The sequence below is a fragment of the Mustelus asterias genome, unplaced genomic scaffold (genome assembly GCF_964213995.1).
Source record: "Mustelus asterias unplaced genomic scaffold, sMusAst1.hap1.1 HAP1_SCAFFOLD_42, whole genome shotgun sequence".
NCBI classification, from domain to species: domain Eukaryota; kingdom Metazoa; phylum Chordata; class Chondrichthyes; order Carcharhiniformes; family Triakidae; genus Mustelus; species Mustelus asterias.
The window spans coordinates 226,772-253,702 of NW_027590119.1; the positions used below are offsets into that span (position 1 = coordinate 226,772).

Here is a 26,931-nt window from a genome sequence, read left to right on the forward strand (position 1 = left end):
TGGGGAGAAACTACACAGGAACTGGAGCAGGTTGTTCAGCCCTTCGAGTCCGCTCTGTCATTCAGTTAGACTCTGGCTGATCAGATTATCAAGATTTATTTGATTCTATTCTGTAGATTAAGCTGCAGCTCAGTTTTATGGGAAATTAACATCAGCAGAAACAAACTCCAACTATCACAATGTGAACATGTGAATTAGGAGCAGGAGAAGGCCACTCGGCCCCTCGAGCCTGCTCCACTATTCAATAGGATCCCGGCTGATCCGATTGTAGCTTCAACTCCACTTTCCTTCTTACCCCTCATACCCTTTGACTCTCTTGTCAATCAAGAATCTATTAAATTCAGACTTCAGAATATTCAGTGAGCCAGCTCCACCACCCTCTGTGGAAGAGAATTCCACACTGTAACAACCCTCTGAGAGAAAAGGTTTCTCCTCATCCCAGTCTTAAATGGGAGACCCCTTATTTTTAAACTGTGCCTCTAGTTCTCCTCTCTCTACAATCAACATCCACTCTGTCAAGTCCCCTCTGAATTTTATATGTTTCAATCAGATCCTCTCTCATTCTTCTAAACCCCAATAGATACAGGCCGAACATGTCCAACTTTTCATCATATGATAACTCCCTCACCCCAGGAATCAGTCAAGTAAACCTTCTCCAAGCTACTTCTCACACAAGTCCTCTCTTACGTAAAGAGACCAAAACTATACACCATGCTCTTGATGTGGTCTCACCAATACCCTGAACAAATGTAGCAAAACATCCCCACAATAAACAACAATTCATTTACCTTTCGAATCATTTGCTGTGTCCACACACTAACTTTTCCTGATTACAGTACCAGGACACCCAGATCCCTCTGTACCTCAAAGTTCTGCAATCTCTCTCTGTTTAAATAATCAGCTGCTTTTCCATCCTTCCTGCCAAAGTGGACAAGTTCACATTATTCAAAAATCTTGTTCCAGCTGCCAACTTTTTACCCACTCACTGACCCTATCTATATTGCTTTGCAGGCTTGTTATGGTCATTCACATCTCACTTTTCTTCCTAACTTTGTGTCATCAATAAATTTTGACCCTGTCAGTCATCCACATCATGAAAATAGTTTGTCAATAGTTGAGGGCCCAGCACTGATCCCTGTGGCACTCCACAGGCTACACTTTGCCATCCCAAAAATGACTAATTTCTCCCTCCTCTCTGTTTCCGATTAGCTGATCAATCCTCTATCCATGCTCATATAAAGAATCAACGTGGATGGGATGCTAATATGCCTTATACTACGAATTCTTATTTAGTGTGGTAAACATTGATGTGGCACCTTGTCAAATGCCTTCTGGAAATCTAAATACACCACATCCACAGGTTCCACTTTATCCACATTGCTTGTCACTTCCTCAAAGAATGCCAATACATCAATTAACATGATTTCCCTTGCACAAAACCATGTTGTTTTGCACGGAGATTATCTGTGTCCCACCCCAGCTCCTTAATAACAGAATGAACATGATTCAATCCTGCATGGGATTATTTATTTATTACTTAAATAATAGATAGATAGATAAATAAATAAATGAACATGATTCAGTCCTGCATGGGGTGAGCAGCAACAGCAGAATCCAACCCCTGCAGTGACTTGTGAACTTGCTGGTGTCTCAGCAGATTGGCTGACCGAGCAAATCTCTTCCCACATACGGAGCAGGTGAACGATCTCTCTCCTGTGTGAACCTGCTGGTGTCTCAGCAGGTGGGATGACTGAGTGAACCTTTTCCCACACATGGAGCAGGTGAATGATCTCTCTCCAGTGTGAATTTGCTGGTGTCTCAGCAGGTCCTTAGAGCTTTTAAAGCTTTTCTCACACTCAGAACATTTAAAAGGTCTCTGATCGGTGTGGACCAGTTGATGTGCAATGAGCTGGGGTGGCTGAGTGAATCGTTTCCCACATGTGGAGCAAGTGAAGGGTTTCTCCCCAGTGTGAATTCGCTCGTGTATCAGGAGGTGGGGTGAATCAGTGAATCCCTTCCCACACACACAGCAAATGAATGGCTTCTCCCCGGTGTGAACTCGCTGGTGTCTCAGACGGCGGGATGAATGGGTGAATCCCATCCCACACACCGAGCAGGTGAACGGTTTCTCCCCAGTGTGAACTCGCTGGTGTGTCACCAAATCCTGTTTACTTTTAAAGCTCTTCTCACAGGCAGAACACTGAAATGGTCTCTTATCAGAGTGAACTCGCTGGTGTGTTTGCAGCTGGGATAAACGTCCGAATCTCCTCTCACACACGGAGCAGGTGAATGGCTTCTCCCCAGTGTGAGTGCGCTGATGGACTTGTAAATCATTTTTACTTTTAAATCTCTTCTCACAGTCAGAACATTGAAATGGTCTCCGATCAGTGTGAACAAGTTGGTGTGTCAGAAGGTGGGATGACTGAGTGAATCCCTTCCCACACACTGAGCAGGTGAACGGTCTCACCGCCATGTGAGTGCGCTGGTGTCTCAGGAGGTCCTTTGTGCTTTTAAAGCTTTTCTCACAATCAGAACACTGAAACAGTCTCTGATCGGAGTGAACCTGCCGGTGAATCAGGAGGCTTGATAAAGCATGACATCCCCTCCCACATTCGAGGCAGGCGAATGGCCTCTCACCAGTGTGAACACGCCGGTGTGTATAGAGGCTGGATGAGTAAGCAAATCCTTTCCCACACTCAGAGCAGGTGAACGGCCTCTCTCCAGTGTGAATGCGACGATGAATATCCAATTCGGACGGGTAATTGAATCTCCTCCCACAGTCCCCACATTTCAATGGTTTCTCTGTGGAGCGGGTATCCTCGTGTGACTCCAGGTTGGATGATGAGTTGAAGCCTCGTGCACACAGAATATGTGTCGGGTCACTACTCACTGAGAATGATGTGATTGTTTTTCAGACTTGTTAAACCACTTTCCACATTCAGCACATTGGAAACTCTCAGGTGTGTGTGTGTGTGTCGGTGCTTTTTCAGTCACACTGATGTTTGAAATCTTTGCCCGCAGACAGAATGAACATTTCTCCTTCTGGAGACAAAGGCTGACGATATTCAGTTTCTGATGAATCAAATCACTGAAACAGATCTTGATGTGAAGTTTGGTTTGAGTTTCACATCTGTAAATTCTCCTTCATAATACCCTGCAAAAACAGTTTACAAATACCATCACTGTCAGTGCAGGATAGAAATTCTGAACAGACAATTCATAGTTTCTCTGGAACATATTTTCCTCTCTTGTTCCCCCAAATCTATAAATCCCCGTCCCACACACTCTCCCTCCTCCCCTGGGCTGAAATCCAAACCCATCTCAACATCTCCACCATTTCTTCCCTCCACTCCCAGTTTTCTTCCTCCCTCTCCTCTGTCTGGGTTCAGTTCTTGATGTGGAAATCTCACTAACTGTCCTGGCTGGAGACAGTACACATCTCTTTAACCTGTGCTTAACCCTCTCTCCACTCACATTGTCTGTACCTTTAAGACTTGATTGCCTGTAAAGACTCACATTCCAACCATTATCTTGTAAATTGAGTTTGTGTCAATATATATGCCCCGTTTATGAACACAAGTCCGACTCACCTGATGAAGGAGCAGTGATCCGAAAGCGAGTGGCTTTTGCTACCAAATAAACCTGTTGGTCTTTAACCTGGCGTTGTGAGACTTCTTACTGGGTTCAGTTCTCCAGCTGCTGTCTGCAGACTGACAATAAAACCAATGGCTCTTATTGGGGGTGTTGGGGCCTCCAGCGGGTGTTTGTGAATCCTCCCCGCCCACCTCCCAGGGTTTCCTTCCTTCCCAGAGATCAGAGTCCTCATTGATTTGAGGCCAAAGTGTAACCTCTTATTTATTGTCCCCCTCCCCCATCCTCTGATGTGAACCATCCTCCAGTGGCTGAGCCAGGATGGGGCCGTTAACCTGGGCCTGTTCCCGGGAGGGAGGGAGGGAGAAGCCCCGCAGCTGCAAACCAGGGAGCTGACAATGATTCTGAAGGGTTTGCGGATCCACAAAGTGTTTCCAAATCCTCCCAGCCACCGCCTAACGCTGACTCCGCTTCTCCGGGACAAACAAGCGCCAAGGACAGCAATGACACTGCGCATGCTCCACATCACAATGCCCGGGGACTGATTGACGGCAGCTCCGGACCAATAGGAAGAGGGGGCGGGACTGGCCGACCGAGCGGGAGCGGCTGGTCCTCCAACCAATCAGAGTGAATGAGGGGCGGGGCTGGAGGACCGAGCGGGAGCGGCTGGTCCTCCAACCAATCAGAGTGAATGAAGGCGGGACCTGAAGCATGCGCAGTGCGGGTAATGGCGTCGGAAGGACGGTTTTGACTCGGAAGCGAGATCAATACGAGGTAGAGGGGGCGTGCGGGGAATGATAAATGTGGCGGGTGGGTGGAGAGGCTTTGTAAACATGTTGTTCAAACCCAGACCCCGGAAATGAACTTCCGGGTCCCCCCCCTTTGTACCAAATGGAGCGGCAGCTTGTAGTGTTAGACCCGGGCTGACTGCCGCCATTGAGGCTGCATGTGGGAGGCCGGCAGGGATTGTGATCGGAGAGGGAAGCCCTGACGTCACAATGGAATGGGTGAGGGTGTGACATCACAATGGAATGGGTGAGGGTGTGACGTCACAATGGAATGGGTGAGGGTGTGACGTCACAATGGAATGGGTGAGGGTGTGACGTCACAATGGAATGGGTGAGGGTGTGACGTCACAATGGAATGTGATCGGAGAGCGAAGTTTCACTCTGAAGCTCATTGGACAACTTCCGCATTGTGATGCCACGATAGAGCCCTGCCTGAATCAGCCAATAGGAATCACTGTGCTCCGTGGTGATGTCTCCGGGTTCCAATGCGCAGGCCCGGGCGCGCGGACCCGGGAGCCCCGCCCCCACCCATTGTTCCCCCTCCCCCTACACCACATCGAGCCAAGGTTTCCAGGCAAGCGGCTGGCGGCTCCAGCCAGAGCGAGAAGCCGCTCGGTGATCTCCCCCTACCCCCCCCCGGCCGGGGACTGCAAAATGTGGGAGGGAGAGGGGAAGCTGTGCATATGCGGGGGAGAGCCCACCCTCTGAATGAGAGAGGAAAGAATGTTCCATAGAAATTGTCTGTTCTGAATTTCTATCCTGCACTGACACTGATGACTTTTGGAAACTCATTTTACAGGATATTGAAAGAGGAATCACAGGCCGAAATCTCAAATGTCACGTCTCGATCTGACAGAGTCATATTCCTTGGGACCTCAATATCATCGGACTTTGAATCCAGAAGGAGAAATGATTGTCCAGTCTGTCGATTTGAAAAGATTTGAAATGTCAGTGTGAGTGAAAAAGCATCAACACACTGCCACACTTGAGTGAGTGTGTTCCAAAGAGCTTTAACCAGTTCCACAGTCTGAATAAATATCACACCATTCACAGCGGGTGGAGACTGTAATCTTGTTCTGTGTGTGGACGAAGTTTCAACTAATTGTCCACTCAAGAGTGAGGTAAGGACACCTCCACCATGGCGAAACCATAGAAATGTGCGGACTGTGGGAAGGGATACGGAACCCCATCAGAGCTGGAAGCTCATCGGCGCAGCCACACTGGGGAGAGGCCGTTCATCTGCTCTCAATGTGGGAAGGGATTCAGTCAGTTATCCAACCTGCAGAGACACCAGCGAGTTCACACTGGGGAGAGGCCGTTCACCTGCTCTCAGTGTGGGGAGGGATTCACTCAGTCATCCCACCTGCAGAGACACCAGCGAGTTCACACTGGGGAAAGGCCCTTCACCTGCTCTCAGTGTGGGAAGGGATTCACTCGGATATCCAGCCTGCAGAGACACCAGCGAGTTCACACTGGAGAGAGGCCGTTCACTTGCTCTCAGTGTGAGAAGGAATTCACTTATTTATCCACCCTGCAGTCACACCAGCGAGTTCACACTGGGGAGAGGCCGTTCACCTGCTCTCAGTGTGGGGAGGGATTCACTCGGTCATCCCACCTGCAGTCACACCAGCGAGTTCACACTGGAGAGAGGCCGTTCACCTGTTCTCAATGTGGGGAGGGATTCACTCAGTCATCCCACCTGCAGAGACACCAGCGAGTTCACACTGGAGAGAGGCCGTTCACTTGCTCTCAGTGTGAGAAGGAATTCAATAATTTATCCAGCCTGCAGATACACCAGCGAGTTCACACTGGGGAGAGGCCGTTCACCTGTTCTCAGTGTGGGGATGGATTCACTCAGTCATCCCACCTGCAGAGACACCAGCGAGTTCACACTGGAGAGAGGCCATTTACCTGCTCTCAGTGTGGTAAGAGGTTCACTCAGTTATCCAGCCTGCAGAGACACCAGCGAGCTCACACTGGGGAGAGGCCATTCACCTGCTCTCAGTGTGGGAAGGGATTCATTCAGTTATCCGAGCTGCGGACACACCAGCGAGTTCATACAGGGGAGAGGCCATTCACTTGCTCTCAGTGTGGGGAGGGATTCACTCGGTCATCCAGCCTGCTGACACACCAGCGAATTCACACTGGGGAGAGGCCGTTCACCTGCTCACAGTGTGGGAAGGGATTCAATCAGTTATCCAACCTGCAGGCACACCAGCGAGTTCACACTGGGGAGAGGCCGTTCACCTGCTCTCAGTGTGGGAAGGGATTCACTCGGTCATCCGACCTGCGGGCACACCAGCGAGTTCACACTGGGGAGAAGCCCCCATTCACCTGCTCTCAGTGTGGGAAGGGATTCACTCGGTCATCCCACCTGCAGAGACATCAGCGAGTTCACACTGGGGAGAGACCGTTCACCTGCTCTCAATGTGAGAAGGGATTCACTCTGTCATCCCACTTGCAGACACATCAGCGAGTTCACACTGGAGAGAGACCATTCACCTGCTCTCAGTGTGCGAAGGGATTCATTCAGTTATCCAGCCTGCAGAGACACCAGCGAGTTCACACTGGAGAGAGGCCATTCACCTGCTCTCAGTGTGGGAAGGGATTCACTCAGTTATCCAGCCTGCAGACACACCAGCGAGTTCACACTGGGGAAAGGCCGTTCACCTGCTCTCAGTGTGGGAAGGGATTCACTCGGTCATCCGACCTGCGGACACACCAGCGAGTTCACACTGGAGAGAGGCCGTTCACCTGCCCTCAGTGTGGGAAGGGATTCACTCGGTTATCCAGCCTGCAGACACACCAGCGAGTTCACACTGGGGAGAGACCATTCACCTGCTCTCAGTGTGGGAAGGGATTCACTCGGTCATCCGACCTGCGGACACACCAGCGGGTTCATACAGGGGAGAAACCATTCACCTGCTCTCAGTGTGGGCAGGGATTCACTCAGTCATCCAGCCTGCGGGCGCACCAGCGAGTCCACACAGGGGAGAGGCCGTTCACCTGCTCTCAGTGTGGGAAGGGATTCACTCAGCTATCCAACCTGCAAACACACCAGCGAGTGCACACGGGGGAGAGGCCGTTCACCTGCTCTCAGTGCGGGCAAGAATTCACTCAGTTATCCAACCTGCAGACGCACGAGCGAGTTCACACTGGGGAGAGGCCGTTCACCTGCTCTGTGTGTGGGAAGGGTTTCAGCGTTTCATCCCGGCTGCTGAGGCACCAGCAAGTTCACGAGTGATTCCAGAGGTTGGATTCTGCTGTTATTGTTCCTGCTCTCAATTACATCCAGGATTGCATTTTGTTCATTCTCACAGTTGGTCAATGGGGAGGGTCAGAGGGTTTCTTTGTGCTGGACTGGCTGGTCTCAGCCTCCAGTGGGCTGATGCTCTTTGAGTCTTTTTGCAAATACCTGGTTTCAAATGTCACAAGGATCACAGAGTGACAGGGTGTTAGGAAGTTTAGAGATGTTTAGTCAGAAGAAAATAGAGGTTGGCAGTGCAAAGGTACATTTCTGAATGGAGGGCTGTGACAAGTGACATTCCTCAGGGATCAGTGCTGGGACTTTTGCTGTTTGTAATATATATATAAATGATTTGGAGGAAAATGTAACTGGTTTGATTGGTAAGTTTGTGGACAACACAAAGGTTGGTGGAATTGCGGATAGCGATGGGGACTGGCAGAGGATACAGCAGGATATAGATCAGTTGGAGACTTGGGCGGAGAGTTGGCAGATGAAGTTTAATCCGGACAAATGTGAGGTAATGCATTTTGGAAGGTCTAATACAGATGGGAAATATACAGTAAATGGCAGAACCCTTAAGAGTATTCATAGGCCGAGGGATCTGGGTGTACAGGTACACAGGTCATTGAAAGTGGCAATGCAGGTGGAGAAGATAATCAAGAAGGCATACGGCATGCTTGCCTTCATTGGCTGGGGCATTGAGTTTAAAAATTGGCAAGTCATGTTGCAGCTTTATAGAACCTTAGTTCGACCGCACTTGGAATCTAGTGTTCAATTCTGGTCACCACACTACCAGAAGAATGTGGAGGCTTTGGAGAGGGTACGGAAAATATTTATCAGGATGTTGCCTGGTGTGGAGGGCATTAGCTATGAGGAGAGTTTGGAGAAACTTGGTCTGTTCTCACTGGAACGACGGAGGTTGAGGGGAGACCTGATAGAAGTCTCCAAGATTATGAGGGGCATGGACAGAGTGGATAGTCAGAAGCTTTTTCCCAGGGTGGAAGAGTCAATTACTAGGGGCATAGGTTTCAGGTGCGAGGGGCAAGGTTTAAAGGAGATGTACAAGGCAGGTTTTTTACACAGAGGGTGGTGGGTGCCTGGAACTTGTTGCCGGGGGAGGTAGTGGAAGCAGATACGATAGTGACTTTTAAGATGTGTCTTGACAAATATATGAATAGCATAGGAATAGAGGGATATGGTCCCCGGAAGGGTAGGGGTTTTAGTTCAGACAGGCAGCATGGTTGCTACAGGCTTGGAGGGCCAAAGGGCTTGTTTCTGTGCTGTAATTTTCTTTGTTCTTCGTTCTGTTTGGAACACCCCAAATACCCATCCAATTTCCTTTTTAATTGTTTATTGTCTCCACTTCCTCCACCCTCATAGACAGCGAGTTTCAGGTCATTACCATTCGCTGCATCAGAATATTCTTCCTCACATCTCCCCCCTCAATTCCCCCCCCACCCCACTGCCCCCCCCAGCCCCCCACTCCCCCTCCCTTGCATCTCTAACCCAAAACAAGAAATCTGTGTCCCCCCTCGTCCTTGTCCCATCAGCTAATGGGAACAGCTTTTCTTTGTCCACCTTATCTAAACCTGTCAGAATCTTGTCCACCTCTATCAAATCTCCCCTCAACCTCCTTTGCTCCAAGGAAAACAACCCCAGCCTGACATTGACAATAAAGAACAAACTAACAGAATATGTTAATACCTGAAATCAAATGGGAATGTTTAATTTCTGTTTTAAAGATATTGTGAATGTATTGTCCTGGACAATAAAGGAATTGGAATAACTCACCTTGGGTGTGGTTGAATGGAATATATCAATCTGATATCCACCAACAGTCCAGTGAAAGTCTGGAATGTGTAGCTGGAAGTCCCTTCCTAACAGCACTGTGGATGTACGTGCACCTCAGGCATTGCAGCAGTTCATGAAGGCACCCTTGGGGTTGGGGTTGACCATGGCCAAGGCAGCTACATACAGCCACATATTCTGTTATAATTGAAGGACTGCAGATTGAATGTGAGGCATTGTGGGACTGGACTATCTTGACCACATTCCTGTGACTGCCCGGAAACTCATGTGTCTATTTTAAAGCACAAAGAACAATACAGCACAGGAACAGGCCCTTCGGCCCTCCAAGCCTGCACCGATCATGTGTTCCTAACGAGACCATCCGTTTGTATCCCTCTATTCCCAGTCTGTTCATGTGGTTATCTAGATAAGTCTTAAATGATCCTAGCGTGTCAGCCTCAACCACCTTGCTTGGTAGTGCATTCCAGGCCCCCACCACCCTCTGTGTAAAATACGTCCCCCGCATATCTGTATTGAACCTTGTCCCCCTTATCTTGAACTTGTGACCCCTTGTGTTTGTTCTTTCTGACCTGGGAAAAAGCTTCCAACTGTTCACCCTATCTATGCCCTTCATAATTTTATAAACTTCTATTAGGTCGCCCCTCAACCTCTGTTTTTCCAGGGAGAACAACCCTAGTTTACTCAATCTCTCCTCATAGCGAATACCCTCCATACCAGGCAACATCCTGGTAAACCTTTTCTGCACTCTCTCCAAAGCCTCCACGTCCTTCTGGTAGTGTGGTGACCAGAACTGGACGCAGTATTCCAAATGTGGCCGAACCAACGTTCTATATAACTGCAACATCATATGCCAACTTTTATACTCTATGCCCCTTCCAATAAAAGCAAGCATGCCATATGCCTTCTTCACCACCCTTTCCACCTGTGTTGCCACCTTTAAGGTTCTGTGGACTTGCACATCCAGATCCTTCTGCGTGTCTATACTCCTGATGGTTCTGCCATTTATTGTATAGCTCCCCCCCCTGCATTAGATCTACCAAAATGCATCACTTCGCATTTATCTGGATTAAATTCCATCTGCCATTTCTCCGCCCAATTTTCCAGCCTATCTATATCCTGCTGTATTCTCTGACAATGTTCATCACTATCCGCAACTCCAGCAATCTTTGTGTCATCCGCAAACTTACTAGTCAGACCAGCTACATCTTCTTCCAAATCATTTATATATATCACAAACAGCAGAGGTCCCAGTACAGAGCCCTGCGGAACACCACTAGTCACAGACCTCCAATCAGAAAAAGACCCCTCCGCTGCTACCCTCTGTCTTCTATGGCCAAGTTAGAAGTTTAACAACACCAGGTTAAAGTCCAACAGGTTTATTTGGGAGCAAAAAGCCACACAAGCTTTCGGAGCTCTTAGCCCCTTCTTCAGGTGAGTGGGAATTCTGTTCACAAACAGAGCTTATAAAGACACAGACTCAATTTACTTGAATAATGGTTGGAATGCGAATACTTACAACTAATCAAGTCTTTAAGAAACGAAACAATGTGAGTGGAGAGAGCATCAAGACAGGCTAAAAAGATGTGTATTGTCTCCAGACAAGACAGCCAGTGAAACTCTGCAGGTCCACGCAACTGTGGGAGTTACAAATAGTGTGACATGAACCCAATATCCCGGTTGAGGCCGTCCTCGTGTGTGCGGAACTTGGCTATCAGTTTCTGCTCAGCGACTCTGCGCTGTTGTGTGTCGCGAAGGCCGCCTTGGAGAACGCTTACCCGAATATCAGAGGCCGAATGCCCGTGACCGCTGAAGTGCTCCCCAACAGGAAGAGAACAGTCTTGCCTGGTGATTGTCGAGCGGTGTTCATTCATCCGTTGTCGCAGCATCTGCATAGTTTCCCCAATGTACCATGCCTCGGGACATCCTTTCTTGCAGCGTATCAGGTAGACAACGTCTACAACCTGATGCAAGAAAGGATGTCCCGAGGCATGGTACATTGGGGAAACTATGCAGACGCTGCGACAACGGATGAATGAACACCGCTCGACAGTCACCAGGCAAGACTGTTCTCTTCCTGTTGGGGAGCACTTCAGCGGTCACGGGCATTCGGCCTCTGATATTCGGGTAAGCGTTCTCCAAGGCGGCCTTCGCGACACACGACAGCGCAGAGTCGCTGAGCAGAAACTGATAGCCAAGTTCCGCACACACGCGGACGGCCTCAACCGGGATATTGGGTTCATGTCACACTATTTGTAACTCCCACAGTTGCGTGGACCTGCAGAGTTTCACTGGCTGTCTTGTCTGGAGACAATACACATCTTTTTAGCCTGTCTTGATGCTCTCTCCACTCACATTGTTTCGTTTCTTAAAGACTTGATTAGTTGTAAGTATTCGCATTCCAACCATTATTCATGTAAATTGAGTCTGTGTCTTTATATGCTCTGTTTGTGAACAGAATTCCCACTCACCTGAAGAAGGGGCTAAGAGCTCCGAAAGCTTGTGTGGCTTTTGCTCCCAAATAAACCTGTTGGACTTTAACCTGGTGTTGTTAAACTTCTTACTGTGTTTACCCCAGTCCAACGCCGGCATCTCCACATCATGACTTCTATGGCCAAACCAGTTCTGTACCCATCTAGCTAGCTCACCTTTGATCCTGTGAGATTTAACCTTTTGCACCAGCCTGCCATGAGGGACCTTGTCAAATGCTTTACTAAAATCAATGTAGACGACATCCACGGCCCTTCCCTCGTCAGTCATTTTTGTCACCTCCTCAAAAAACTCAACCAAATTTGTGAGGCATGACCTCCCTCGCACAAAACCATGTTGTCTATCGCTAATGAGATTATTCAGTTCTAAATGTGTACAGATCCTATCTCTAAGAATCTTCGCCAACAATTTCCCTACCACGGACGTCAAGCTCACTGGCCTATAATTACCCGGGTTATCCTTGCTACCCTTCTTAAATAACGGGACCACATTTGCTATTCTCCAATCCTCTGGGACCTCACCTGTGTCCAATGAAGAAACAAAGATTTTTGTGAGAGGCCCAGCAATTTCACCTCTTGTCTCTCTCAGTAACTGGAAGTCCCTTCCTAACAGCACTGTGGGTGTACGTACACCTCAAACATTGCAGCAGTTCAAGAAGGCACCCTTGGGGTTCACCATGGCCAAGGCAGCTATATACAGCAACATATTCTGTTATAATTGAATGACTGCAGATTGAATGTGAGGCATTGTGGGACTGGACTATCTTGACCACATTCCTGTGACTGCCCGGAAACTCATGTGTCTATTTTAGTTTATAATTGAGGATTTCTGGGAATAAGTTAAATGCGGAAATATTAAGCATAGCCAGGAGGAATTTGGAATAACTGAGAATTTTATCCCCAGATAAAGAACAAAGATTTTGCCGGTGTTTGGGTGTAACGTGTTTGGGATTTTAAATCAACAAAGATGTTATAGAACATAGAACAGTACAGCACAGAACAGACCCAATAATGGAATATATCAATCTGATATCCACCTACAGTCTAGTGAAAGTCTGGAATATGTAGCTGGAAGTCCCTTCCTCACAGCATTGTGGGTGTACGTATACCTCAGGTATTGCAGCAGTTCAAGAAGGCACCCTTGGGGTTGGGGTTGACCATGGCCAAGGCAGCTACATACAGCCACATATTCTGTTATAATTGAAGGACTGCAGATTGAATGTGAGGCATTGTGGGACTGGACTATCTTGACCATATTCCTGTGACTGCCCAAAAACTCATGTGTCTATTTTAGATTAAAATTGAGGATTTCTGGGAATAAATTAAATGCGGAAATATTAACCATAGCCTGGAGGAATTTGGAATAACTGAGAATTTTATCCCCAGATAAAGAACAAAGATTTTGTCGGTGTTTGGGTGTAACGTGTTTGGGATTTTAAATCAACAAAGATGTTGCCTCTAAAATCAGTCCTTGTAAGTTGGCTTAAAAAAGGTTAAGTTATAATAAAGGATTTTGCATCTTATTTTAATCAAGGAGTTGTGAGCTTGTAGTGCTCTGTCGCTTTAAGGAGCTATAGCTGTGAGAGAGAATGCTGAGGATTCATTGTTTGAAATTTACGATCTGTGAGAATGTGTGTGTTTTGTTTGTTTTATGTGGATGTTTGTAGATGTGTTTTATCATTGTTTTGGACTACATTTGTTAAGGTTTATCTTTCTGGTGGATTAACCTGATCTTCAATCTTTAATTAAAGGCATTTTTGGAAGTTTAAAAACAGGATCACAAGAGCGCTTAAGTAATTAATTTTGGTTATTGTTGTTGTAAAGCACATGTTAAGTTTCTCTGTTTGTGTGTGGATGATATTTGTGGGTTGAACGCTTCAAGCTTTGAGGTTTTCTGTCTGTGATTTAAATCAAACAGATTTTTAAAAAAGGAAGTGTGATCAATGAAACTTTTTTTGTTCAGAAGTTATGAACCTGGAGCCATATTTACTGGCCAGAGACAGGATTCCAGGATATTTTACAAAACATGTGGGAATTTTAATCCGGATACAATTCACCCATGTGAGAATGAGAGTTTTAATTTGTAATGGTTATTTAAAATTTGACACATGTGAAATGATTCTGACCAATCCTGTGTTGGATTGATCTTGGGTTAAACTTCCTGTCAGGTCCAAAAATTTATTCCTGACGCAAGTAACACAAAGAAAAGGAAAATTCTGGAATTGGATACTAAAGAAAAGAGTTTAAAAAGAGAGAGTATTAAATAGAAATGTTCCCAGACCATGTGGTGATTAGATTAAAACAAAGGAAGAGTGCTGACGTCCATTTGAGAACTTTTAATCCACCCCATTTCTATCTAAGGGAGTCTATGTACAAAGAAAGCCCAAGAAAGACCCCCCCAAGGGGGGGTCTGGAAAGCATCATGATGGGGGCATCTGTCCATGAGATGATCACAAAGCCCCATAATGCCCAGATACTAATTTTATTGAACCTATAATGTATGTAATCTATCACCATTCTGATTGGATTGTGTCCAGCCGGGATGGGCTGAGTAACTGGATAAGAATTGATGATATTCTGTGTTGGGTGGAGTTGCACATGGTCAGCCCCTGTGGCTTCTCCCCGCTGGCATAACTCAATAAACTGTTTGTCGATTGAATCAGGCACAACACACTGGGTACATTACCACTTCATCCTTGGGAGTGGCCTGATAGGCTGTGGTCCAGACTAAATGTGGCCTCTGGGGGGCCTTTCATGAATCACATGTGTTTGGTCGTTGTAAATGTGCATTCAAAATGGTTGGAAGCACAGATCAAGAGTAATATTCCAGCTCCTGTGACAATAGAGAAGCTCTGTCAAATTTTCACAAGCCCTGGGTTACCAGATTGGCTTGTTTCAGATAACGACACTCTGTTTACAAGTGAGGTGTTTCAGGAATTCCTGTGTACTGTGAGGTGTTTCAGGAATTCCTGCGTACTGCACCGTTTCATCTGGCTACAAATGGTCTCACAGAAAGAGCTGTTCAAACTCTGAAGGAGGGATTGAAAAGAATGGCAGGCGATACTTTAAGAACAAAGCTCTCAAGATTTTTGTTCCAGTTTCGCATCACACCACAATCCACAACCGGACTCTCTCCTGTGGAATTTTTAGGTAGAAGGTTGAAGTCTCATCTGGACCTGCTTCACCCAGATCTCAGAGCAAAAGTGAGCAGGAGACAAGAGAAGCAGAAGGAGGGACACGACTACCGCGCCAAAGAGAGGCAGTTCAAACCGGGTGATCAGGTTTACATCAGAAACTTTGGGAGTAATCAAATTTTAAACCAAAGTGGTCCAGTATCTTGGGTGGTGAGACTGTAAAACGGAAGAGTTGTTCGCAGACACCAAGACCATATTCGCTTGCGGTGTGACCCCGAGTCAGGAACAGTTTCAGAGTCAGCAACCATTACTGAGACCGTGGCAGAGGGTCATGCTGCTGTGGAAGTTCACCAGGAAATGGTTCCAGCTTTGCCAGTTGACTCTGCTGTGGGAGTGGAAGAGGAATGTTCATGTACAGATTCTCAAACTACCTCTTCACCTCCCATTCCAGAAACACCATTACAAGATTTACCAGTGGTATTGTACAGGTCGCAATGCAACCGCAAAGCTCCTGACAGACTTCCGTATTGTTAAAGACATTACTTTGTTGTATTTCTGTCCTGATGGGGGATTGAAATTTAAGGGGAGGAGAAGTGTTACAGAGTGTTCTTCACAACCTCTCTCCCTTCTGAGCACGTGCGGGCTTTGGGTGGGGTTTCAGTCTGCAAGTCCAGGCTGGTTCCAATGCTCCTGTTTCCTTTTGTTTGCCAATGATTTTTAAACTTTGTTATTTATTTATATAAAGAACATTCTGCTTTTAACAATGCATTCGACTACCTTATTTGTGGACTGAAGTTCCCACAATTGTAAAGCAGGAGATTAGTTAAATGGACAGCCTGAATTGAGAGACAATTAAAGAATAAATGATTCATTAATACAGTTGTTAGGACGGAAATGTAAATTTGAACACAAAAGTTTTTAACTTTTAGAATTATAAACATAAGAATGGTTAAAATGCTGCGGGAATTATAAGATATTGCCTTCTGATACCAACAGAATAGAAAAAACATGACAAGACTTGTTAGGGTGGCCCGGTGGCACACTGGATAGCACTGCTGCCTCACAGCGCCAGAGACCTGGGTTTGATTCCCGGCTTGGGTGACTCTGTGGACTTTGCACGTTGTTCCTGTGTCTGCCTGGTTTTCTTCCGGGTGCTCTGGTTTCCTCCCACAGTCCGAAAGATGTGCTGGTTAGGTGCATTGACCATGCTAAATTCTCCCTCAGTGTACCCGAACAGATGCCAGAGTGCGGTGACTGGGGGATTTTCCCAGGAACTTCATTTATTAGTGTCACAAGTCGGCTTACATTAACACTGCATTGAAGTTACTCTGAAAACCAGCATGTCTTTCGGACTGTGGGAGGAAACCGGAGCACCCGAAGGAAACCCACGCAGACACGGGGAGAATGTGCATACTGTGACCCAAGCCGGGAGTCGAACCCAGGTCCCTGGCGCTGTGAGGCAGCAGTGCAAACCACTGTGCCCTACAGAGAGGTGTTGGGAGCTGTTGATTTTACAAGTTATCCATGTTTTCGGAGCCATCACTTCATGTCCTGGTCTGAAAAGGATAGAGAGAAATCTGTTCATAAGATCTTGGAGCAGAATTAGGCCATTCGGCCCATCGAATCATTCGATCATGGCTGATATGCTCCTCATCCCTAGTTCCTGCTTCTCCCCATAACATTTCATAAGTTCATACATTCAATTGTTAAAGCTGAGCTTTCTCCTTTTACTGTTAATCGATACTTTCCTTTTTTATCTTTCTGACTTGTTACATTTTTAATGGTTAATAAACTTCCTGAATTCACCATTTAAAGTATTCTTTCGAGCCACATGGTTAAGTCACTGGAACCTGGTGTGATTTACAGTCATGGAGTTATTGTAAACAAGAGAACCTCATAAGTCTTAGTTCAAATAAATCACCATTCTCACAAATGGAATGCTATCCTTTATTATGAGAGAAATTGAACATTGAAGTAAAGATGTTCTGCTTCAGTTATACAGGGCGTTGCTGAGACTGCATCTTGAACACCGGGTGCAGCTTTGTCTCCAATTAAACAAAGGATCGTAGGATCCCTGCAGTACAGACAGAGGCCATTCTGCCCATCGAGTCTGTACCAAACAGCATCCCACCCAGGCCCTATTCCCATAACCCCACACATTTACCCTGCTAATCCCCCCCGACACAAGGGTCAATTTAGCATAGCCAATCAACCTAACCCACACATCTTTGGACTGTGGGAGGAAACCGGAGCACCCGGATGAAACCCACACAGACATGGGGAGAACGTGCAAACTCCACACAGACAGTGACCCAGGCTGGAATTGAACCTGGGTCCCTGGTGTTATGATGCAGCAGTGCTAACCACTGTGCTGCCGTGCTGCCCCATTTTATAAATACCATGGAAGCAGTTCAGAGGAGATTTACTAGATTGATTCCCAATCCAGTAGTGTGAAATGTTAACTCTGTTTCTCTCTCCACAGATGCTGCCAGACCTGCTGCGTTTTTCCAGTCCTTTCTGTATTTATTTCAGATCTACCTGTCGTGGGGGGAAAAACACTATTTACTATCCAGGATAAAATAAATGTCCTTCATCAGCTTTTGTGGATCATTTCAGTGGCAATGTGCTCTCCCAGGCTCAAAGAGCATTAGCCCACTGGAAGCAAAGTCGTGCGATCGGCCAGTCCAGCAGAAAGAATCTCTCCTACCCTTCCACTTCACCAACTATAAGAATAAACATGGTTCAGTCCTGGATGTGATTAATGGCAGGAATAACAGCAGAATCCAACCTGTCATCACTTGTGAACTTGCTGGTGTGCCCGCAGGCTGGATGACTGAGTGAATCCCTTCCCACACACACAGCAAGTGAATGGTCTCTCCCCGGTGTGAACTCGCTGGTGTATCCGCAGGTGGGATGATGTTCTAAATCTCTTTGAGCAGTGAGAGCAGCTGAACGGTCTCTCCCCAGTGTGAGTGCGCTGGTGAATCATCAGTTCCCGAGAGCTTTTGAAATCACGCCCACAGTCAGAGCATTTAAACGGTCTCTCATTGGTGTGAGTGAGATTGTGGTTCTGCAGGCTGGATGACTGAGTGAATCCCTTCCCACACACAGAGCAGGTGAACGGTCTCTCCCCAGTGTGAACTCGCTGGTGTATCCGCAGGTGGGATGATGCTCTAAATTTCTTTGCGCAGTGAGAGCAGCTGAACGGTCTCTCCCCAGTGTGAATGCGCTGGTGGATAATCAGTTCCCGAGAGCTTTTGAAACCACTCCCACAGTCAGAGCATTTAAAGGGTCTCTCCTGGCTGTGAGTGACTTTGTGTTTTGACAGGTTAGATAACTGCGTAAATCCTTTCCCACACACAGAGCAGATGAATGGCCTCTCCCCGGTGTGACTGCGTCGATGAATTTCCAGTTTACAGGGGGCTCTGTATCTCTTCCCACAGTCCCCACATTTCCACGGTTTCTCCATGGTGCGGGTGTCCTTGTGACTCTCCAGGTTAAACAATCAGTTAAATCTCACACAGAACACGGGTACAGTCTCTCCCCGCTGTGAATGCTGCGATGTACTTTCAGGCTGTGTAACTGGTTAAAGCTCTTTCCACACTCAGTGCAGTGGAACACTCTCACTCGGGTGTATCTGTGCCTTGGTGCTTTTCCAGTCACATTGATATTAAAGGCCTGTTGACGCAGACAGAACAGGGAAACATTTCTCCTTCCAGATTCAAAGGCCGATAATATTCAGGTCCGATGAATTGAGTGAGGGTGTCAGATGCTGATGTGACGTTTGTTTCAATCCTCTGTCTGTCAATCCTCACCTTCTCATATCCTGTAAACGAGTTTGGAAAATTCATCAATGTCAGCACAGGATAGAAATTCAGAACAGACTATTCTAGTTTCTATGGAACATTCTTTCCTCTCTCATTCCCGAAAAGCTGTAAATCTCCATTCCACACACTCTCCCTCCATTCTCACTCTGCTGTATCTAATATTCACCCTCCCAATTCTCCTGAAGGTGCTGATTGAGGCTGATTGACAGATCCATGCTCACTGCTTCCTCTCCTGGACACAGGGAGCTGAAAATCTCCCTGCAGGCTGCCAGACAGATATTTGTCTAAATTACTGGGCTAACAATGTGTGGAACATACCGACTGGATTCACTTCCTTTCCCTTCAGTTGCTGCAAGTTCCCAATTTCCCCCAGAATGAGAAAAGAAATGGAAAGGGGAGGAAAAGAAAGTGTTTCACTCACAGATGTTGGCCTCTTTTAAGGCTTTGCATTGGCCAGGAATACGAACCCAGGCCTCCCGCGGGGCAGGTGAGAATTCTACCACTGAACCACCAATACTCAAGGGAGAGAAAACTGCTCAGTTCTTTCAACCAGTGCTTTCACATGCAAAGAAATGTTGATGATTTGCAGCAGCAAATTCAGTGCTGCTACACACACACAACACTGTTGGAGACAGGAGGAAGATTGAATCTGCCCACTCCCCCATGCCCCGGGGCTGCGCATGTCCAAGGGAGAGAGGAAGCTGCGCATGTGCGGTGGAGTGCCCACCCCTGAGATGTTGACCAATGGGAACTCTGGAGGACCGGAAGGACTCTGGTCCTCCAGCCAATCAGAGCTCCCCCGTATGGGCGGCACGGTAGCACAGTGGTTAGCACTGCTGCTTCACAGCTCCAGGGTCCTGGGTTCGATTCCCGGCTCGGGTCACTGTCTGTGTGGAGTTTGCACATTCTCCTTGTGTCTGCGTGGGTTTCCTCCGGGTGCTCCGGTTTCCTCCCACAGTCCAAAGATGTGCGGGTTAGGTTGATTGGCCAGGTTAAAAATTGCCCCATAGAGTCCTGAGATGTGTAGGTTAGAGGGATTAGTGGGTAAAATGTGTGGGGGTAGGGCCTGGGTGGGATTGTGGTCGGTGCAGACTCGATGGGCCAAATGGCCTCCTTCTGCACTGTCGGGATTCTATGATTCTATGATTGTCTGAATGCGGAAGTGGACAATGAGCTTGTTCAGCTGCCCATTCCTGCCCAGCAAAGCTGCTGCTGCTTCTCTCTCTCTGAATGAAGATTGAGCTTCAGACACAGACTCAACCTTCCTCCTGTCTCTAATATCTGTGAGAGTGTGGGTCAGTGGCGCAATGGATAACGCGTCTGACTACGGATCAGAAGATTCCAGGTTCAACTCCTGGCTGGCTCGATGTCAATTTGAAAAATAGTTTGTGAGCTCCTTTTGACCTAAAAGAGGCCAACATCTGTGAGTAAAACACTTTCTTTGCTCCGCTTTTGCGTTTCTTTTGCATTCTGGGGGAAATTGGGGACTTGTTGAATTTTTAACTTCCAGGTCACCACTCGCTGCCTAAATAAAAATCCTCCTCACATTCTTCATGTATCTGTAACCAGGTAACACAGTGCATTACACACATCATCAGTCCGCTCATTGATGTCCAAATGTAACACTTTAACGTGGCTGTCAGCTTGAAGATTAATCATGGATCATTTGCACTTCCACAACCCTCTGAGGCAGCGGGTTCCAGGTAATGACCTTTCTGCACCAAAATAAAATTCTTCCCCACATCCTTCCCTTTCTCCCAATCCAGTTATCCGGTCCCGCATATGGCACAGATTTTAATTTCTAGCGTGTAGGCCGGTCGTTACACGTAGATTTTCAGATCTCTGTGTCCAATATAGAAAGTGGTCAGCATGGATCCGTTAATCAGCCTGAATCAGCACCTTCAATAGACTTGGGAGGTTGTATGCTCAGGAGAGCACAGTGAGAATTGAGGGAGAGTGTGTGGGATGGAGATTGACAGATTTTGGAGAATGAGAGAGGAAAGAATGTTCCATAGAAACTAGAATTGTCTGTTCTGAATTTCTATCCTGTACTGACAATGATGTCTGTTGTAAATTCCTTTCATAGATATCAGGAGGTGAGGATTTACAGACAGAAATTTCAAACTAAACATCACATCAAGATTTGACAGAGCCATTCGATTTATTGGGACCTGAATATCATCGACCTTTGAATCTAGAAAAGCAATGTTTGTCTGATCTGTTTGCTTAAGGAGATTTTAAACATCAGTGTGACTGGAACACACCCGAGTGAGAGTGTTCCAGTCCACTGATAGTGGAAAGAGCTTTAACCAGTTACACAGGCTGAAACAACATTGCACCGTTTACAGTGAAGAGAGACCGTACACGTGTTCTGTGTGGACAAGGATTCAACTGATCATCAAACCTGGAGAGCCACAAGGACACCCGCATCATGGAGAAACTGTGGAAATGTGACAATTGTGGACAAGGATTCATGTTGCCCTGTGATTTGGAAATTCATCAACGCAGTCACACTCGGGAGAGACCCTTCACTTGCTCAGTGTGTGGGAAGGGATACATTAAGTTCTCCCACCTGCTGAGTCACAATCTCACTCACACCAATGAGAGACCCTTTAAATGCTCTGACTGTGGGAGCGGATTCAAAAGCTCTGGAGAACTGGTGTCCCACCAGCGCATTCACAGTGAGGAGAGACTGTTCAGCTGCTCTCACTGCACAATGAAATTTAAATGGTCATCCACACTGCGGAGACATCAGCGAGTTCACACCGGGGAGAGACCGTTCAGCTGCTCCATGTGTGGGAAGGGATTCTCTCGGTCCTCCGAACTGCGGGCACACCAACGAATTCACACTGGGGAGAGACCATTCACCTGCAATGTGTGTGGGAAGGGATTCTTTCGGTCATCCGCCCTGCTGACGCACAAAGTCACTCACACCAATGAGAGACCCTTTAAATGCTCTGACTGTGAGAGTTGCTTCAAAAGTTCTCGGGATCTGATGTCCCACCAGCGCATTCACACTGAGGACAGACCGTTCAGCTGCTCTCACTGCACAAAGAGATTTAGATCATCATCAAACCTGCGGAACCACCAGCGAGTTCACTCCGGGGAGAGACCATTCACTTGCTCTGACTGTGGGAAGGGATTCACGCAGTTATCCGCCCTGCTGACACACCAGCGAGTTCACACCGGAGAGAGGCCATTCACCTGCTCTGTGTGTGGGAAGGGATTCACTAATTTACCCAACCTGCTGAGTCACAAAGTCACTCACACCAGTGAGAGGCCCTTTAAATGCTCGGACTGTGGGAGTGAATTCAAAATTTCTGGGGAACTGGTGTCCCACCAGCGCATTCACACTGAGGACAGACCGTTCAGCTGCTCTCTCTGCACAAAGAGGTTTAAGAGGTCATCCACACTGCAGAGACACCAGCGAGTTCACACCAGGGAGAGACCGTTCATCTGCTCTGTGTGTGGGAAGGGATTCAGTCAGTCATTCACCCTGCTGACACACCAGCGTCTTCACACCGAGGAGAGACCATTTACCTGCACCGAGTGTGGGAAGGGATTCACTCAGTCATCCACCCTGCTGACTCACCAGCAAGTTCACAGCGGGGAGAGACCATTCACCTGCACCGAGTGTGGGGACAGATTCACTCGGTTATCCACCCTGCAGAGACACAAAGTCACTCACTCCCAGGAAAGACCCTTTAAATGCTCTGACTGTGGGAGTGGCTTCAAAATTGCTCAGCATCTGATGGACCACCAGCGCATTCACACTGGGGAGAGACCGTTCAGCTGCTCTCACTGCACAAAGAGGTTTGGAAGGGCATGCACACTGAGGAGACACCAGCGGGTTCACACTGGGAGAGACCATTCACCTGCTCTGTGTGTGCGGAAGGATTCACTCGATACCCCAGCTGCTGATGCACAATGTCCCTCACACCCAGGAGAGACCCTTTAACTGCTCTGACTGTGGGAATGGTTTCAAAAGCTCTCAGGAACTGATGATCCACCAGTCCATTCACAGCTGCTGTGTGTGGGAAGAAATTCACCAGTTCATCCCTCCTGCTGAGACACCAACGAGTTCACAAGTGATGACAGGAGTTGGATTCTGCTGTTATTGCTGCTGTTAATCACATCCAGGACTGAACCATGTTCATTCTGACAGTTGGTGAAATGGAGGGTCGGAGGGTTTCTTTCTGCTGGACTGGCCGGTCTCACGACTTTGCTTCCAGTGGGTTGATGCTCTTTGAGCCTGGGAGAGCACATTTCCACTGAAATGACCCACACAAACTGACGAAGAACATTTATTTTATCCTGGAGAGTAAATAATGTTTTTCCTAACGCTGCAGGTAGATCTACAGTATGTACATTTGTCTCTGTTCCATTGAGTCTACAGCACAGGGCCGGGCCAGTCGGCTCAATTGGTCTGTGTCAGTATTTATGCTCCACATGAGCCTCCACCCACCCCTCTTCATCTCCCCCCATCAGCATATCCTTCTATTCCTCTCTCCCTCATGTATGTATCGAGCTTCCCCTTCAATGTATTCATGCTGTTCACCTCAACCACTCGCTGTGGTGGTGAGTTCCACATTCTCACCACTCGCTGGGTAAAGAGGTTTCTCACTGAAATCCCTATTGGATTATTGAACCCCTTCATAATCTTAAAGACTTCCATCAGGTCACCCTTCAGTCTTCTCTTTTCTAGAGAAAAGCAGCCCCAGCCTTTCCTGAGGGTTAAATGCTCTCAGTTCTGCGATTATTCTTGTGAATCTTTGTTGCCGCTTCTCCAGTGCCTCTATTTCCTTTTTCTAAATGGAGATCACAAATGTTGACAGTGCTCCCAGTGTAGCCGAACCCTGATTCTAAACAAGTTGAACAGAACCTGTTCAATTCTATTCCTCGAGAATGGAACCCTGTATATGGGCCCTACACTTTAGGAAAGATGTGAAGTCCTTAGAGAGGGTGCAGAGGAGATTTACGAGAATGACTCCAGGGATGAGGGACTTCAGTGAGTTCGAGAGACTGGAACAGCTGAAATTTCTCTCTTTAGATCAGACAGGCATTAGGATTGGGAATGGGGCCAATCAGCCCATTGAGTCCATGCTGGCTCTCTTTAGATCAAACTGTTGCCCTGTTCTCTCTCCGTGTCCCTGCGGATTTATTTCCCTGAAGTTCCCATCCAATTTCCTTTTGGAAACATTCCATTATCTCTGCTTCAGCCGCTCGTGGGAAGTAGTCCCAGATATTTACCACTTCAAATGCAAATGAGGAGCAGAGAGCACAAAAGGAGGCCGTGTGACCCATTGTGCCCCTGCTGCCTCTTCAAACATTCTCAGCAACAAGGTCAAGGAAGCCATGTTAAATTCTAACATGTGACTGGAGCTTTATTTTTAAAATTAATGTTGGATTCACCTACATGCTTGTGGAAGCTGAATAGCCAGCAGGAATTGTCTGAACTAAGAATTTCTTCTATGAATTTGATCAGTTGGAGGACATTATATTCTGTCACATCTGGCTCAAGAATAAGGTTGATTGCTCAGTTCGTGTAAGAAGGAAAGTTATTGGCTTGCAGCAAGTGTCTTTTCGAACCAGTATATCTTGTATTAACCTTATTCAGTTGTGGGACATGGGCGTCGCTGGCTGGCCAACATTTATTGCCCATCCCTAGATGCCCTTGTTCAGAGGGCAGTTGAGAGTCAACCACATTGTACGAACCAAATGTGTTCATTAAATATTACTTTATTTAGAACAAAGAAAGTTACAGCACAGGGACAGGCCCTTTGGCCCTCCAAGCCTGCACCGACCGCACTGCCGGATGAAATTAAAACCCCCTACCCTTCCAGGGACCATATGCCTCTATTCCCATCCTCTTCATGTATTTGTCAAGACGCCCCTTAAAAGTCACTACTGTATCCGCTTCCACTACCTCTCCCGGCAACGAGTCCCAGGCACCCACTACTCTCTGTAAAAAATCTGCCTCATACATCTCCTTTAAACGTTGCCCTTCGCACCTTAAACCTGTTCCCCCAAGTAATTGACTCTTCCACCCTGGGAAAAGGCTTCTGACTATCCACTCTGTCCATGTCCCTCATAATCTTGTAGACTTCTATCAGGTCGCCGCTCAACCTCCGTTGTTCCAGTGAGAACAAACAAAGTTTCTCCAACCTCTCCTCATAGCTAATGCCCTCCATACCAGGCAACATCCTGGTAAATCTTTTCTGTACCCTCTCCAAAGCCTCCACATCCTTCTGATAGTGTGGCGACCAGAATTGAACACTCGATTCCAAGTGTGGCCTAACTAAGCTTCTATAACGCTGCAACATGACTTGCCAATTATTAAACTCAATGCCCCGGCCGATGAAGGCAAGCATGCCGTATGCCTTCTTGACTCCTTCTCCACCTGCATTGCAACTTTCAGTGACCTGTGTACTTGTACACCCAGATCCCTTTGTCTATCAATACTCTTAAGCATTCTGCCATTTACTGTATATTTCCTATCTGTATTAGACCGTCCAAAATGCATTACCTCACATTTGTCCGGATTAAACTCCATCTGCCATTTCTCCACCCAAGTCTCCAACTGATCTATATCCTGCTGTATCCTCTGATGGTCCTCATCGCTATCCCCAAATCCACCAACCTTTGTGTCGTCTGCAAACTTACTAATCAAACCAGTTACATTTTCCTCCAAATCATTTATATGTATTATAAACAGCAAAGGTCCCAGCACTGATCCCTGAGGAATGCCACTTGTCACAGCCCTCCATTCAGAAACGCACCACCCTCTGTCTTCTTTGACCGAGTCAGTTTTGTATCCACCTTGCCAGCTCAACTCTGATCCCATGCGACTTCTTCTGCACCAGTCTACCATGAGGGACCTTGTCAAAGGCCTGACTGAAGTCCATGTAGACAACATCCACTGCCCTACCCTCATCAATCATCTTCGTCACTTCCCCAAAAACTCGACCAAGTTTGTGAGACACGACCTCCCCTTCACAAAACCATGTTGCCTTTCACGAATACATCCACTTATTTCCAAGTGGGAATAAATCCTGTCTCGAAGAATCCTCTCCAATAATTTCCCTATTACTGATGTATGGCTCACCGGCCTGTAATTACCTGGATTATTCTTGCTACCCTTCTTAAACAAAGAAACAACATTGGCTATTCTCCAATCCTCTGGGACCTCCCCTGTCGCCAGTAAGGATAGAAAGATTTCTCTCAAGACCCCAGCAATTTCTTCACTTGCCTCTCTCAGTATTCTGGGGTATATCCCATCAGGCCCTGGGGACTTGTCTACCTTAATGTTTCTCAAGAACCCCAATACCTCCTCCTTTTTGATCTCAACATGACTCAAACTATCTACACATCCTTTCCCAGACTCATCATCCACCAAGTCCTTCTCTTTGGTGAATACTGACGCAAAGTACTCATTTATTACCTCACTCATTTCCTCTGGCTCCGCGCATAGATTCCCTCCCTTGTCCTTGAGTGGGCCAACCCTCACCCTGGCTACCCTCTTGCTCTTTATATATGTATAAAAAGCCTTGGGATTTTCCTTAATCCTGCTGGCCAATGCTTTTTCGTGACCCCTTTTAGCCCTCCTTACTCCTTGCTGAAGTTTCTTTCTACTTTCCTTGTATTCCACACTTGCTTTGTGTGTTCCCAGCCTCCTAGCTTTGACAAATGTTTCGTTTTTCTCTTTGACGAGGCTCACAATATCTCTCGTTATCCAAGGTTCCCAAAACTTGCCATACTTATCCTTCATCCTTACAGGAATGTGCCAGTCCTGAATCCCTATCAGCTTACACTTGAAAGCCTCCCACATGCCAGATGTTGATTTGCCCTCAAACATCTGCCCCATCTGGTAGCTATTTATTAGCTACCAGTCATTAACAGATGAGAAAGTCATGAGCCTTAATTGAGTTATAGTTAATCAATGAATAATGAATCAGTAGTTCTAATAAAAGATTGAGTTTTATTTGCTGTAAAAGCTGAATTGCTGTGTATGTAAAGAATGTGCAATGAGGATAAATGTCCTGGCGAGAG

At 47.0% G+C, this 26,931-nt stretch overlaps 5 protein-coding genes and 1 non-coding gene across 6 annotated transcripts in view; 3 read left to right on the plus strand and 3 right to left on the minus strand.

The window, feature by feature from the left end:
- Positions 1 to 7,862, plus strand: part of LOC144482704 (uncharacterized) — a 34,750-nt gene extending 26,888 nt beyond the window's left edge. Inside the window, exon 7 of the mRNA XM_078201545.1 lies at positions 5,566 to 7,862. Within this exon, the coding sequence (XP_078057671.1) occupies positions 5,566 to 7,623 (2,058 nt within the window). The 3' untranslated portion in view covers positions 7,624 to 7,862. The remainder of the gene's footprint in view (positions 1 to 5,565) is intronic.
- The window catches only part of LOC144482758 (uncharacterized), a 143,781-nt gene extending 131,798 nt beyond the window's left edge, over positions 1 to 11,983 (minus strand). Inside the window, exon 1 of the mRNA XM_078201596.1 lies at positions 11,904 to 11,983. The gene's annotated coding sequence lies outside the window, so the exon portion shown is untranslated. The remainder of the gene's footprint in view (positions 1 to 11,903) is intronic.
- On the minus strand, positions 1,519 to 4,073 carry LOC144482756 (uncharacterized). The gene is made up of 2 exons (XM_078201594.1): positions 3,591 to 4,073; positions 1,519 to 3,154 (listed from the first exon to the last, which is right to left on the minus strand). Exon 2 carries the CDS (start codon positions 2,471 to 2,473, stop codon positions 1,580 to 1,582), a length of 894 nt encoding a protein of 297 aa, XP_078057720.1. The 5' UTR covers positions 2,474 to 3,154; positions 3,591 to 4,073; the 3' UTR covers positions 1,519 to 1,579.
- Positions 11,984 to 17,771: 5,788 nt separating the features above from the next.
- Positions 17,772 to 26,931, minus strand: part of LOC144482705 (uncharacterized) — a 34,737-nt gene continuing 25,577 nt past the window's right edge. The window contains exons 5-6 of the mRNA XM_078201547.1: positions 17,866 to 18,480; positions 17,772 to 17,778 (exon numbers count right to left, since the gene is read on the minus strand). Coding sequence (XP_078057673.1) covers positions 17,772 to 17,778; positions 17,866 to 18,480 — 622 coding nt within the window. The remainder of the gene's footprint in view (positions 17,779 to 17,865; positions 18,481 to 26,931) is intronic.
- Positions 20,176 to 20,248, plus strand: trnar-acg (transfer RNA arginine (anticodon ACG)). The gene has a single exon. It is a non-coding gene; the product is annotated as a tRNA-Arg (tRNA).
- LOC144482695 (uncharacterized) lies at positions 21,314 to 24,408 on the plus strand. The gene is made up of 2 exons (XM_078201536.1): positions 21,314 to 22,601; positions 24,368 to 24,408. The coding sequence occupies exons 1-2, from the start codon at positions 21,314 to 21,316 to the stop codon at positions 24,406 to 24,408; spliced, it is 1,329 nt and encodes a 442-aa protein (XP_078057662.1).

Bases quoted from the DNA above. Each gene is read 5' to 3' on its own strand.
- LOC144482756 (XM_078201594.1), bottom strand. From the start codon at position 2,473: ATGGCGGTGAGACCGTTCACCTGCTCAGTGTGTGGGAAGGGATTCACT.
- LOC144482695 (XM_078201536.1), top strand. From the start codon at position 21,314: ATGGAGAAACTGTGGAAATGTGACAATTGTGGACAAGGATTCATGTTG. The intron at 22,602-24,367 runs GTGGGAGTGGCT...GAATTTGATCAG, and splicing joins ACCCTTTAAATGCTCTGACT to TTGGAGGACATTATATTCTG.